The sequence below is a fragment of the Oncorhynchus keta genome, chromosome 28, assembly GCF_023373465.1.
Source record: "Oncorhynchus keta strain PuntledgeMale-10-30-2019 chromosome 28, Oket_V2, whole genome shotgun sequence".
Lineage (NCBI taxonomy): Eukaryota > Metazoa > Chordata > Actinopteri > Salmoniformes > Salmonidae > Oncorhynchus > Oncorhynchus keta.
Genome location: NC_068448.1, coordinates 66,546,684 through 66,560,856, shown reverse-complemented (window position 1 = coordinate 66,560,856; position 14,173 = coordinate 66,546,684). Strand labels below are relative to the sequence as shown.

The following is a 14,173-nucleotide window of genomic DNA, read 5'->3' as shown; positions in this document are numbered from 1 at the left end:
CATCTCTGCCCAGGGCACGAACTTCGCCCACTCCCCCGGCCGATCCTGGCAATAAGACCGCAGAAACCTACCCACATCCTGGTTAACTCTCTCCACCTGCCCATTACTCTCGGGGTGAAAACCTGAGGTAAGACTAACCGAGATCCCCAGACGCTCCATGAACGCCTTCCAGACCCTTGATGTGAACTGGGGACCCGATCAGACACTATATCCTCAGGCACCCCATAGTGTCGGAAAACGTGTGTAAACAGGGCCTCTGCAGTTTGTAAGGCCGTAGGGAGACCGGGCAAAGGGAGGAGACGACAGGACTTTGAAAACCGATCCACAACGACCAGGATCGTGGTGTAACCCTGTGAAGGTGGAAGATCAGTCAAAAAATCCACCGACAGGTGCGACCACGGCCGTTGAGGAACGGGTAGAGGTTGTAGCTTACCTCTGGGCAGGTGTCTAGGAGCCTTGCACTGGGCGCACACCGAGCAGGAAGAAACATAAATCCTCACGTCCTTAGCTAAAGTGGGCCACCAGTATCTCCCGACCACTGCCTTCAGGTGGGTGATCGAATACTATCCGGAATTGGCGGGTGAACTCCTCAAAATGGTCCAGCGCCGCATCCTCCCTACTTCACACAGCGGTGGCCCATTCCAGGGCTCTCCCGGTGAGGCATGAGACGAGGGTGTAACTCTTCTCACGGTCAGATGGTACTGGGGAGGCCGTGGCTAGATATAAGTTTAGCTTGAGGAGGAAACCCTGGCAGCCGGCAGTATCTCCGTTGTATCCCGTAGGTAGGGATAAATGGATCCTCGATTCCGGAGAGGAAAAAACGTTCACGGGAGATTCCGGTTGTGGTGGTGGTGGCGCTGGAGAAACTCCCTGTCTCTCCCAGCGATCCATTTTCATGATAATTTGATCCATGACGGAGCTGATAACGTCAAGCTCCCTCGCTTGTTCCTGAACGCGTTCCTCCAGCTCCATGGGCATAGTGTCCTCTCCTGCTGACTTCATATATTTGGTCAGAGATTCTGTCATGCATAGGTGTAATAGGTGGCAGGGAAGTCAGGCGCAGGAGAGTCAAATGGAGTGTAAAATGGAGTCTTTTAATAAAGTCCACGGAGTATGCTCCATAACACTAAACATACATAAACAAACAAACATGGGTACGAGGACCCGACGCTCACCTAATACAACAAACACACTACACTGACAATAAAACAATCTCTGACAAATACATGAGGGGAAACAGAGGGTTAAATACACAACAGGTAATGGGATAGGGATAGAATGGGATAGAAAACAGGTGTGTGGGAAGACAAGACAAAACCAATGGAAAATGAAAAAAGGATCAATGATGGCTAGAAGACCGGTGACGTCGAACGCAAGGAGCAAGGAGAGGCAGAGGTCGTGACACTAGCATCGTCCGGGTTAGGGAGGGTTTGGCCGGTAGGGATATCCTTGTCTCATCGCGCACCAGCGACTCCTGTGGCGGGCCGGGCGCAGTGCGCGGTAACCAAGGTTGCCAGGTGCACAGTGTTTCCTCCGACACATTGGTGCGGCTGGCTTCCGGGTTGGATGCGCGCTGTGTTAAGAAGTAGTGTGGCTTGGTTGGGTTGTGTATCGGAGGACGCATGACTTTCAACCTTCGTCTCTCCCGAGCCCGTATGGGAGTTGTAGCGATGAGACAAGATAGTAGCTACTAAAACAATTGGATACCACGAAATTGGGGAGAAAAAAGGGTCAAATTAAAAATAAATAAAAAATGTATTTGGCTAAGGTGTATGTAAACTTCAGACTTCAACTGTATGTATGTATATATAGTCACTTTGAGCAGTAGTCTCTGTGTTTGGGCCAGCAGGTGTTTCCAGGGAAACGAACTGACTCTGACTTGGACCCCCAGCAGCTCCGGGGGTCGTTGCCCAACTTGAAAACTCCAGGTGTGTTTGATGTATTACTTACTCAAGGTTAGTTTTATAATTGATAAGATTCTGACCTACTCATGCTTATTTGTGAACTACAGTATAAACAATATTGTTGTACGGCGTTATAATTGGAGTATGCTAACTCGCATAATTCTATTATATTAACTCTTATTATATCTGGTGTTTGAAGGGTTAACACCGTCCAGCGATGGGATGGGGGCAGCCCTGACCTGTCTGATCCGAGAGGCGGAGCTACAGCTGTGTGAACGACTGGGAGACGGAACCTTCGGAGTCGTCAGGAGAGGAGAGTGGACTGGAACCACTGGACAAATGGTGTGTGTGTGTGTGTGTGTGTGTGTGTGTGTGTGTGTGTGTGTGTGTGTGTGTGTGTGTGTGTGTGTGTGTGTGTGTGTGTGTGTGTGTGTGTGTGTGTGTGTGTGTGTGTGTGTGTGTGTGTGTGTGTGTGTGTGTGTGTGTGTGTGTGTGTGTGCGCACGCACCCAGGAAACCAGAAAATATAAGTATTTGAATATTTGAACAACAATAGGGGATGATTTCATCCCTCTCCCTCTGTCCCTCCCTCCTTCCCTCTCCCTCCCTCCATTCCGTCTGTCCCTCCCTCTCCCTCCGTGCCTCCCTTTCCCTCCGTTCCGTCCCTCCCTCTCCCTCTGTCCTTCCCTGTCTGTCTGTCCCTCCCTCCGTCTCTCGCTCGCTCGTTCCGTCCCTCCCTCCCTCTCCCTCGGTCCCTCTCTCCCTTCTCCCTCCGTCCTTCCTTCCCTGTCTGTCTGTCCCTCCCTCCGTCTCTCGCTCGCTCCGTCCCTCCCTCCCTCTCCCTCCCTCCCTTTTCCTTCCCCCTCCTTCTCCCTCTGTCCCTCCCTCTCCGTCCCTCCCTCCCCCTCCCTCCCTATTCCTTCCTCCCTCCCTCCCTCTCCCTCCGTCCCTCCCTCCCTCTCCATCCCTCCCCCTCCCTCCCTCTTCCTCCCTCACTCACCCTCTGTCCCTCTCTCTCCAGCTGTCAGTAGCAGTGAAGTGTCTGAAGACAGACAGTGTGTTGGACACTGAGGGGTTGGATGATTTCATCAGAGAGGTGAACGCCATGCACTCCCTCAACCACCAGAACCTCATACGGCTCTATGGAGTGGTGCTCACACACCCCATGAAGATGGTGAGACACACACACACACACGCACGCACACAGGCACACAGGCACACACATATATATATATATACACACACAAACACACACACACACACACAGGCACACACATATATATATACACACACACAACACACACACACACACACACACACACACACACACACACACACACACACACACACACACACACACACACACACACACACACACATATATATATATATATATATATATATATATATATATATATACACACACAAACACACATACACACATACACACACACATACACAGATACACACACACTCCATTAAGATGGTGAGACACACACAAGAACATAAGAATAAACACACACACACACACACACACACACACACACACACACACACACACACATACATACATACACAGATACACATATACACATACACACACAGATACACACATACACACACACGTACACACACTTACCATACATGGTATTACTTAATGTATCTCTAACGTGTGTGTAGGTGACGGAGCTGGCTCCTCTTGGTTCTCTGTTGGATCGTCTGAGGAAGCGACAGGGACACATCCTCATCTCCTCTCTGTGTGGCTACGCTGTACAGGTCAGTGTGTGTGTACGTGTGTGAAACTACTACATGATTAGCTAGTGCTCACTTGTAGCTCCCTTCAGTAACTACGAGCACAACCGTTCCTTGATTTTAACTGGTTTTAGTCAGAATTATCACCTTCCGTGAGAACTATAAAGTAAATGAAAAATACAGTTAAGCACACTCTTACAACCTTATCTTACGAGTGACTAATTAGCTTGGTATAACTCTGAAGTGCTTACATACATAACAGTTTAACCTGCGTTATAACGGGTTCAGATTAAATGCATGAATAAAGGAAAAAATACCTCATTGGCTGCTTATTACAGAAGGGAGGAAATCAAACTTCACACTTATTATTCCTGGCATGAATTCACACTTTATCCTAACATACACTCTTCAACCTTTATGAACTACACCTGATGACATGAAAACTTAGCTAACGCAGCGCAGGATTGCCTTCCCTCCAAAAGTGTGTTGCTACAATAAGGATCCCTGTTACAACAGTATTAGCTACGTAGTCCCGCTTATATTATCATTTCCCCCGCACAGCGGACACGTAAACAATTCAAACAAAAGACAACGACATAACCTGTAAGTCTAACTGTCAGTTACACTCACTAGCTAGTTAGTTCACATCTGCTAAGTGTGTGTGTGTGTGTGTGTGTGTGTGTGTGTGTGTGTGTGTGTGTGTGTGTGTGTGTGTGTGTGTGTGTGTGTGTGTGTGTGTGTGTGTGTGTGTGTGTGTGTGTGTGTGTGTGTGTGTGTGTGTGTGTGTGTGAGTGTGTAGGTGGCGTGTGGCATGGCATATCTAGAACAGAGGCGATTCCTCCACAGAGACCTGGCGGCGAGGAACGTCCTGCTGTCAACCAATGAGATGGTGAAGATTGGTGACTTTGGCCTGATGAGAGCACTGCCATCACACCAGGACACATACGTTATGGAGGAGAGCCACAAGGTGCCCTTTGCATGGTGAGTTGGTGACTGTGTGGGTGTGTGTGCATTCTCACTGCATGATCCTGTACTAAACAATATGACCTTGTTCTATCCTTACCCCCCCATCTCTATATATGTGTCTCTCTCTCATAGCCTCTCTCTCTTTCAGTCTCTCTCTTTGTCTCTCTCTCTTTGTCTCTATCATTGTCTCTCTCTTTCTCTCATTGTCTAACTCTCTCTCATTGTCTAACTCTCTCTCTCTCATTGTCTAACTCTTTCTCTTATTGCCTCTCTCTCTCTCATTCTCTCTCTTTGTCTCTCTCTCTTTGTCTCTATCATTGTCTCTCTCTTTCTCTCATTGTCTAACTCTCTCTCTCTCTCATTAACTCTCTCTCTCTCATTGTCTAACTCTCTCTTTGTCTCTATCATTGTCTCTCTCTTTCTCTCATTGTCTAACTCTCTCTTTGTCTCTATCATTGTCTCTCTCTTTCTCTCATTGTCTAACTCTCTCTCATTATCTCTCTCTCATTGTCTAACACTCCCTCTCATTGTCTCTCTCATTGTCTAACTCTCTCATTGTCTAACTCTCTCATTGTCTAACACTCTCATTGTCTAACACTCTCATTGTCTAACTCTCTCATTGTCTAACTCTCTCATTGTCTAACTCTCTCATTGTCTAACTCTCTCATTGTCTAACTCTCTCATTGTCTAACACTCTCATTGTCTAACTCTCTCATTGTCTAACTCTCTCATTGTCTAACACTCTCATTGTCTAACTCTCTCATTGTCTAACACTCTCATTGTCTAACTCTCTCATTGTCTAACTCTCTCATTGTCTAACACTCTCATTGTCTAACTCTCTCATTGTCTAACTCTCTCATTGTCTAACTCTCTCATTGTCTAACTCTCTCATTGTCTAACACTCTCATTGTCTAACACTCTCATTGTCTAACTCTCTCTCTCTCTCTCTCTCTCTCTCTCTCTCTCTCTCTCTCTCTCTCTCTCTCTCTCTCTCTATCTATCTATCTATCTATCTATCTATCTATCTATCTATCTATCTATCTATCTATCTATCTATCTATCTATCTATCTATCTATCTATCTATCTATCTATCTATCTATCTATCTATCTATCTATCTATCTATCTATCTATCTATCTATCTATCTATCTATCTATCTATCTATCTATCTATCTATCTATCTATCTATCTATCTATCTATCTATCTATCTATCTATCTATCTATCTATCTATCTATCTATAGGTGTGCTCCAGAGTCATTGAGAAGCAGGAGTTTCTCTCATGCTTCAGACACTTGGATGTTTGGGGTCACTCTGTGGGAGATGTTTACACACGGACAGGAGCCATGGCTAGGACTCAATGGCAGCCAGGTACAGACACACACAGACACACACAATGAGTGTCTGTCGGTAGTGCTTGATAAGTTTGTGTGTGTTTAGATTCTCCATAAGGTGGATGTGGAGGGGGAGAGGTTGGTGAAGCCAGAAGACTGTCCCCAGGATGTTTACAACGTGATGCTGCAGACCTGGAGCCCTCAGCCTGATGACAGACCAACATTCACCGCCCTCAGAGACTTTCTATTGGAGGTAGGGACCAGACTAGGGATGCGCAGGTTGACTCATAACCCGCAGTCTCCGCAGTTATATCCGCGGTGCAGGCAGGCAGGCTTAGGGTTGGGTGACCACATCTCCCAGATTGTGCGGGACAGTCACATATTTTGGCCCTTTGTCCCGCAACAAAATAATATTGTCTCATATATTTATCAACAAACTCAAACACCACTAATTTTGAAAATACAGTTGATTTGTAATGTATTTCAGTCACATTCCAACCTGTTTCTTGCTGTCGCGTTGCGCTTATGATTTAAAAAAAATAATATATATATATATACCATACTGTTCAAAAGTTTGGGGTCACTTAGAAATGTCCTTGTTTTTGAAGGAAAAGCACAGTTTTTGTCCATTAAAATAACATCAAATTGATCAGAAATACAGTGTAGACATTTATAATGCTGTAAATAACTATTGTAGCTGGAAACGGCAGATTTTTTATGGGATATCTACATAGGCGTACAGAGGCCCACTATCAGCAACCATCACTCCTGTGTTCCAATGGCACGTTATGATAGCTAATACAAGTTTATCATTTGAAAAGGCTAATTGATCATAAGAAAACCCTTTTGAAATTATGTTATTACAGCTGAAAACCGTTGTCCTGATTAAAGAAGCAACAAAACTGGCCTTATTTAGACTAGTTGAGTATCTGTAGCATCAGCATTTCTGGGTTCGATTACAGGCTCAAAATGGCCAGAAACAAAGAACTTTCTTCTGAAACTCGTCAGTCTATTCTTGTTCTGAGAAATGAAGGCTATTCCATGCGAGACATTGCCAAGAAACTGAAGATCTTGTACAACGTCAACAGTGAAGAGGCGACTCAGGGATGCTGGCCTTCTAGGCAGAGTTCCTCTGTCCAGTGTCTGTGTTCTTTTGCCCATCTTAATCTTAAATTTGTATTGGCCAGTCAAATATATGGCCTTTTCTTTGCAACTCTGCCTAGAAGGCCAGCATCACAGAGTCGCCTCTTCACTGTTGACGTTGAAACTGGTGTTTTGTGGGTACTATTTAATGAAGCTGCCAATTGAGGACTTGTGAGGCGTCTGTTTCTCAAACTAGTGTATAATGTATTTGTCCTCTTGTTCAGTTGTGCACCAGGGCATCCTACTCCACTTTCTATTCTGGTTAGGGCCAGTTTGCGCTGTTCTGTGAATGGACTAGTACACAGCGATAGTATGAGATCTCTCTCTCTCTCTCTCTCCAGATTCATGAGGTGGTCACCTGGAATGCATTTAAATTAACAGATATGCCTTGTTAAAAGTAAATGTGTGGAATTTCTTTCATTTTTAATGCGTTTGAGCCAATCACTTGTGTTGTAACATGGTAGGGGTGGTATACAGAAGATAGCTCTATCTGGTAAAATACCAAGTCCATATTATGTCAAGAACAGCTCAAATAAGCAAAGAGAAACGACAAGTGGTACTGGAGCTTCAAGTCGAGGTCTAACCCCAAGCCATAAGACTCCTGAACAGCTAATCAAATGGCTCCCCAGACCCCTCTTTTACGCTTCTGCTACTCTCTGTTTATGATCTATGCATAGTCACTTTAACTCTACCTACATGTACATATTACCTCAATTACCTCAACTACCTCAACCCCGCATATTGACTCTGTACCAGTATCCCCGGTATATAGCCTCACTTGTTATATATAGCCTTGTTTGTTATCCAAATGAGCTTCAATGCCATACAGCACTCCTTCCGTGGCCTCCCAACTGCTTTTAAATGCTAATAAAACTAAGTGCATGCTCTTCAACCGATTCTACCCTCCTGCCCGACTAGCATCACTACTCTGGACGGTTCTGACCTAGAATATGTGGACAACTACAAATACCTAGGTGTCTGGTTAGTCTGTAAACTCTCCTTCCAGACTCACATTAAGCATCTCCAATCCAAAATTAAATCTATAATCGGCTTCCTGTTTCTCAACAAAGCCTCCCTCACTCATGCCGACAAACATACACTCGTAAAACTGACTCCTTGACTCCGGCGATGTAATTTACTAAATAGCCCGAAACACTCCACACAGCAAACTGGATGTAGTCTATCACAATGCCATCCGTTTTATCACCAAGCCCTATATACTACCCACCACTGTGACCTGTATGCTCTCATTGGCTGGCCCTCACTACATATCCGTCACCAAACCCACTGGCTCCAGGTCATCTACAAGTCTTTGCTAGGTAAAGCTCCCTCTTATCTCAGCTCACTAGTCACCATAGCAACATCCACCCGTAGCACGCGCTCCAGGAGGTATATTGCACTGGTCATCCCCAAAGCCAACACTTCCTTTGGCCGCCTTTCCTTCCAGTTCTTTGCTGCCAATGACTGGAACAAATTGCAAAAATCTCTGAGGCTGGAGTTACTTCACTCAATTCCGTTTTAACAAAAGGCTCCCATCCTAACTGTTTTACAATCCCTGAAACCAACCAGAAATGTTTCCTTGGCCAAATATTCCAAAATGTTCCAAAAAACAGCCACACATGTGGTCTCTAGTTTCAGAATCACCACATTTTGCGTGAGGCAAAAGAGTAGGCTAGGTGCGCTTCAATTATCCTGTTGGGTGCAGTGCTGCTGGAACGCACCAGAGCATCGCTCTGCCAGTTCGCACTCTGGTGCTCATTCAAACCTGAATCAATGTCTTGCAAGATCACATAATGATTAATTAGTATACTACATTACAGACTCAAATATAATAGCATAGTAGCCTATACCATTACTGTTATACCAAGAACACCACATTAGTCATTTCTTATGAGATTTTAGGAATGGTTAGCTTATAGTAAAACAGAAATTCTCATGCCGGCAAAACTCAACGGCGTGCGCCACTAGGCAGAAATATGCTTGGAATTAAACAAAATACAGGAAGGATATTTACTGAACAAAAATATAAACTGAGTTACAGTTCATAAACGGAAATCAGTCAATTGAAACAAATTCATTAGTCCCTAATCTATGGATTTCACATGACTGGACAGGGGTGCAGCCATGGGTGGGCCTTGGAGGGCATAGGTCACCCACTTGGCAGACAGGCCCAACCACTGGAGAGCCAGGCCCAGCCAATCAGAAGTTTCTCCCCACAAAATGGCTTTATTACAGACATAAATACTCCTCAGCATCCCCCAACCTCCCTCAAATGATCCCGCAGGTGAGAAGCCGGATGTGAAGGTCCGGGTGTGGCGTGGTTACACGTGGTTTGTGGTTGTGAGGCCGGTTGGACTTACTGCCAAATTCTCTAAAACGATGTTGGCAGCAGCTTATGGTAGATCAATTAACATTCAGTTCTCTGGCAACAGCTGTGGTGGGCATTCCATGCTCCCTCAAAACTTGAGACATCTGTGTCATTGTGTTGTGTGACTAAACTGCACATTTTAAAGTGCTATTTTATTGTCCCGAGCACAAGGTGCACCTGTGTAATCAGTTTGAATGGATTAGCTTGGAAAAGGAGAAATGCTCACCAACAGGGGTGGAAGCAAATTTGTGCACAAAAATTGAGTGAAATAAGATTTTTGTCCGTATGGTAAATATCTGTGATTTTAATTTCAACTCATGAAACATGGAACACTTTATATGTTGCGTTTATATTTTACTTCAGTGTAGTGTATTAACACCATCTGCTCTAATCTGCTCACAAAAAAAGTAATTGAAGACAGTATAAATGCATATTCACATGAAACTGATTGAGATTAAATGATTGGCATGCAGATGGAGTTTGGACGTTTCACTGGTAAAAATGTGAATAATTATCATTCACGATGGACACTGATGATGGCCTATTTTGAAATTAAGTAAACATAATTTATAGAGCTCTGCTACCCGACCCGAGTCCGACGAACCCTAACATTTTACATTGGGTTAGGGCAGGTAGGGCCTGTTTTTTAATCAATAACTAGGGTAACTCCAGGTGGCAGGTAACCTAGTGGTTAGAGTGTTGGGCCAGTAACCCGAAAGGTTGTTAGATCGAGTCCCGAGCCGACAAGGTAAAAATCAGTCGTTCTGCCCCTGAAAAAGGCAGTTAATCCACTGTTCCTAGGCTGTCATTGTAAATAAGAATTTGTTTGTGGGCCTGACTTGCCTAGTTAAATAAAAAGGTTATGGACAGGGCTCGGTCAATAACTAGGGTACAGGCAGGGCTCAGTTATCACTAAATTGATCACTGACATTTTGAAGCTGAGCCATTTGCTCGTGCTCTGATGCGCAGTATAGTTATATCTGACTAAGATCATAACGTGGTGTCAGAAGTGCTTCAAACAGGAGAGATTATTTCACAGAAAATAATCATGTTCCTTGAGTTTTGTTGGGGTTTAGAGTGACAAAAAGTAGCTAAAAGTTCACTGCTCTCTCATGTCTCGTCATTGAGCAGAGCAGCCCAGCCGGAGCCGTTGCAATGGATACTCAATCAAATCAAATTTAAATGGTCACATACATGTGTTTAGCAGATGTTATTGTTGGTGTAGCGAAATGCTCTCACAGCGCCATGAGCAGAGTGCATGCAGAGCGAGCTGCGAGTAGGGAACGCATGACAGACAGAGAGGAGCAGCGAATGGATTTACTAATGGAGGAAGTTATTTTGAGTTTCGAGCAGTGCCGGGCCTGGGTAGGGTAGGGCCTGAACATCGTGGGGTAGGGTAGGGCCTGAACATCGTGGGGTAGGGTAGGGCCTGAACATCGTGGGGTAGGGTAGGGCCTGAACATCGTGGGGTAGGGTAGGGTAGGGCCTGAACATCGTGGGGTAGGGTAGGGCCTGAACATCGTGGGGTAGGGTAGGGCCTGAACATCGTGGCGTAGGGTAGGGCCTGAACATCGTGGGGTAGGGTAGGGCCTGAACATCGTGGGGTAGGGTAGGGCCTGAACATCGTGGGGTAGGGTAGGGCCTGAACATCGTGGGGTAGGGTAGGGCCTGAACATCGTGGGCCTGGGTAGGGTAGGGCCTGAACATCGTGGGCCTGGGTAGGGTAGGGCCTGAACATCGTGGGGTAGGGTAGGGCCTGAACATTGTGGGCCTGGGTAGGGTAGGGCCTGAACATCGTGGGCCTGGGTAGGGTAGGGCCTGAACATCGTGGGCCTGGGTAGGCTCGGCAGTAGCGGTGTGTGGGTAAAATCACTGGGGAAGCCAAACCAGAAAAAAAATGGCCAGATTACAACCTAATTGCATTGTTTGCTCTGTAACCCGTTAGTTCATATGCCATGCGACCGTGATGTATACACAGTGGCAGAATAAATTCAACCACACCTTTCTTTCATCACAAAACCAGAGAACAAGCGCTGTCCAGTGAAGTCCATAAACCACATTCCATGTAACAAACAGTCGAGAAAGTTCATGTTTCCAGCATTTTCGGACTACTAAACAACTATTGATTTAGAACTACGAGAGTTATCGGAAGTCTCTTTCATGTTGACTCCGTCATACAGTACGCTTTTAGTTTCTGTGGTCATAGGCTACCTGGCTAAAATGCTTGTTCACTAGCCTATCTTCCTTTCATGAGCAATGGTGAGCCAGCTAGCCAGCTTCCATCCCCTCTGGTGAGGGACACAATGTATGAATTTATGGTTGAGTCAGAATCCCCATTATAATCATTGGCCAGTACGGAGAATTAGATAAAACCACAAGTCCAAATCCCTATCTTCATCCATGGCTCATTTAGGAAAGGGATCATTTTAGTTAGCTAGTCACCGGAGGACAACAATACAACGAGATATAACAATTCAAGTTTTTTCTGTAAATTATGTTTTGCTCTCAATGTGATTGGTGTGAAGACGAATCCAAACTGGCTTCCCTGGACACTTTTTGGTTGTTTCGCCAGGACCAATCACAGTTGAGCTCACTCAGTTTAGCTCAATGCTGATTGGCTATTAAGTTATACTTTTTTATCAAGGGAGGCCAAATGCTCGCTGGGTTCCCTTGCATTCAATGCTACGGGTGGCAACAATGTCATACTTTTTTTGACCAGACAGCATGAGATAGATGGGCGACACATACAGAGACAGAGACTTGCTGTTTTGCTCGCTCGGCTGCTTTCTCCGGTGAGATACATCCAGCCTCTTGCGAATTGAAAGAAAATTATGAAACAGAGAGATGAAATATACATTATTTTATGTTTATTTTATTGGTAAATGTTTTGGGGCAGCCTGTCTTCCCTTGGCATCCATGAATACACACCACTGGGGCTCTGCCTCAATAGTCATGCCCGTGCAGGGCTCTACTAACTTGTTGTTGAAGGGGATTAATAGAGGGTGCTGCCAAGTGGTTTAATTTTATGGAGGCTACACTGTCCTGAGAATGTCCCGCAAAATAATCCCGCATTTAGGTATTTTAAACGTGGTCACCCTAGTTCAGTGTCGGGTTGAATAAAGAGAAAACTAGGCATAAAAAAAAACATAAATGTTTCTCTCTTGTGCAATTCATATCTATGGGCTACATTATTTTCATCCCGAGTTAACTTGCAGCCTAAACTTTAGGGCCTAACTGTAGCGCGCCAAATACACCCCAATCGCCAAATGCTTTTGGGAACTTGGCTAGAAAAGGTTAATGTCGATCCACTGAGGCGAAAATGACCATTTCGGAGTTTAATTCAATAAGAGAAAATCTGAGAAATAGAGAGTTGAAAATAAATAGAAGGAGGGCCAGAACAGTAGTCTAATGTTTGGGAAAGATTAGGTGAAGTGGTAAAAGAAGATGATAGCAGTGGTAACTATGTTATGTGTGATGATTGTGAGGCGCTATACAAATTCAACAGTCACAGGACGGGGACTTCAAAATGACTGTTCAGATGGGTTAAATTGAACAGTAGCCTGACTGTAGGTCTATAACCTTTCACATAGTCTAATATAATATTAACTCCTGCAGAATTAAGCATTTCTTGCACTAAAATTATACATCAAATGTAAAACAGGAGTTGAGAAATCTTGAGAGAATGAATGTTAGGGACTGTGTGTACAGGTGTTATCTTTATCAGCATCATAAAAGCTGATCGTATTTCAACCACATATAATATGCATCCAAACCGAACTGAAATCTTATCAGAAACATGTTAGGTAGTTTTCGCAGCTTTTAATTTCCTTAAAACCGGTCAAACTGATGTTGCAATAATCACTTTTATTGCATTTTCTCCCCGGCCCTTAAACCTTGTGCGAGAAAACTAGATTGGTATTCATTCTATCGATTTAAGACATTCTATAACCTAATTATCCTACTCCTGTCTATAGTTTACAAAAATAAATAAAATCATTCAAAATAGGCTACTACACCAAAAAGCATGATTTGGCCAAAAATGATGATTTTGGGTAGGCTGCGCGGCAAATGGGGCGGCAGGGTAGCCTAGTGGTTAGAGCGTTGGACTAGTAACCGGAAGGTTGCAAGTTCAAACCCCCGAGCTGACAAGGTACAAAATCTGTCGTTCTGCCCCTGAACGGGCAGTTAACCCACTGGGCTGTCATTGAAAATAAGAATTTGTTCTTAACTGACTTGCCTAGTAAAATAAAGGTAAAAAAAAAATAGATGTTTGTCGAGTTGCGACTGTCAGTGAAAAGTAGAAAGGCCCAGCCAGGCATATCGCATTATTTCAAAATACAAAAACATAGTTTGGAAAGCAAATGGCTATTGCTGTAAAGAGAAGACAAAAAAAACAAAAATCTGTGTTTTAGTTAGGCCTATCAAAATTCTCAAATTAATTGAGTGAACGGTATAGCTTATCTTATTGGCACCAGCCGAGAGCACTGGCCGGATCCCTGGTGCGCGCATATTCACTCTTTGTCATTGTTGGGTCAGTGCCACTTAAACTGTTTTTGTTTGGACAAGGTTAATTGTATCCCCTTCTCATTAGCCAATTTAATAGATCAGACAACATCGGTTTTATTCATTTGTTTGTCAGTGTTCGCAGAGAAGTCTACCCTGTAATTTTTGTCATATTAAAAAAGATTGTGTCCAGTCATAAAAAGTG

At 44.4% G+C, this 14,173-nt stretch overlaps 1 protein-coding gene across 4 annotated transcripts in view; it reads left to right on the top strand.

Annotated features, from left to right (window-relative positions):
* Positions 1 to 14,173, top strand: part of tnk2a (tyrosine kinase, non-receptor, 2a) — a 29,430-nt gene that overhangs the window by 6,501 nt on the left and 8,756 nt on the right. For 2 of the 4 annotated variants that reach the window (XM_052483681.1, XM_052483680.1), the window contains exons 4-10: positions 1,850 to 1,955; positions 2,104 to 2,246; positions 2,925 to 3,077; positions 3,584 to 3,679; positions 4,455 to 4,636; positions 5,865 to 5,991; positions 6,061 to 6,207. In XM_052483681.1, the coding sequence (XP_052339641.1) occupies positions 1,850 to 1,955; positions 2,104 to 2,246; positions 2,925 to 3,077; positions 3,584 to 3,679; positions 4,455 to 4,636; positions 5,865 to 5,991; positions 6,061 to 6,207 (954 nt within the window). The remainder of the gene's footprint in view (positions 1 to 1,849; positions 1,956 to 2,103; positions 2,247 to 2,924; positions 3,078 to 3,583; positions 3,680 to 4,454; positions 4,637 to 5,864; positions 5,992 to 6,060; positions 6,208 to 14,173) is intronic. The other 2 variants (XM_052483683.1, XM_052483682.1) reach the window with 1 other exon arrangement.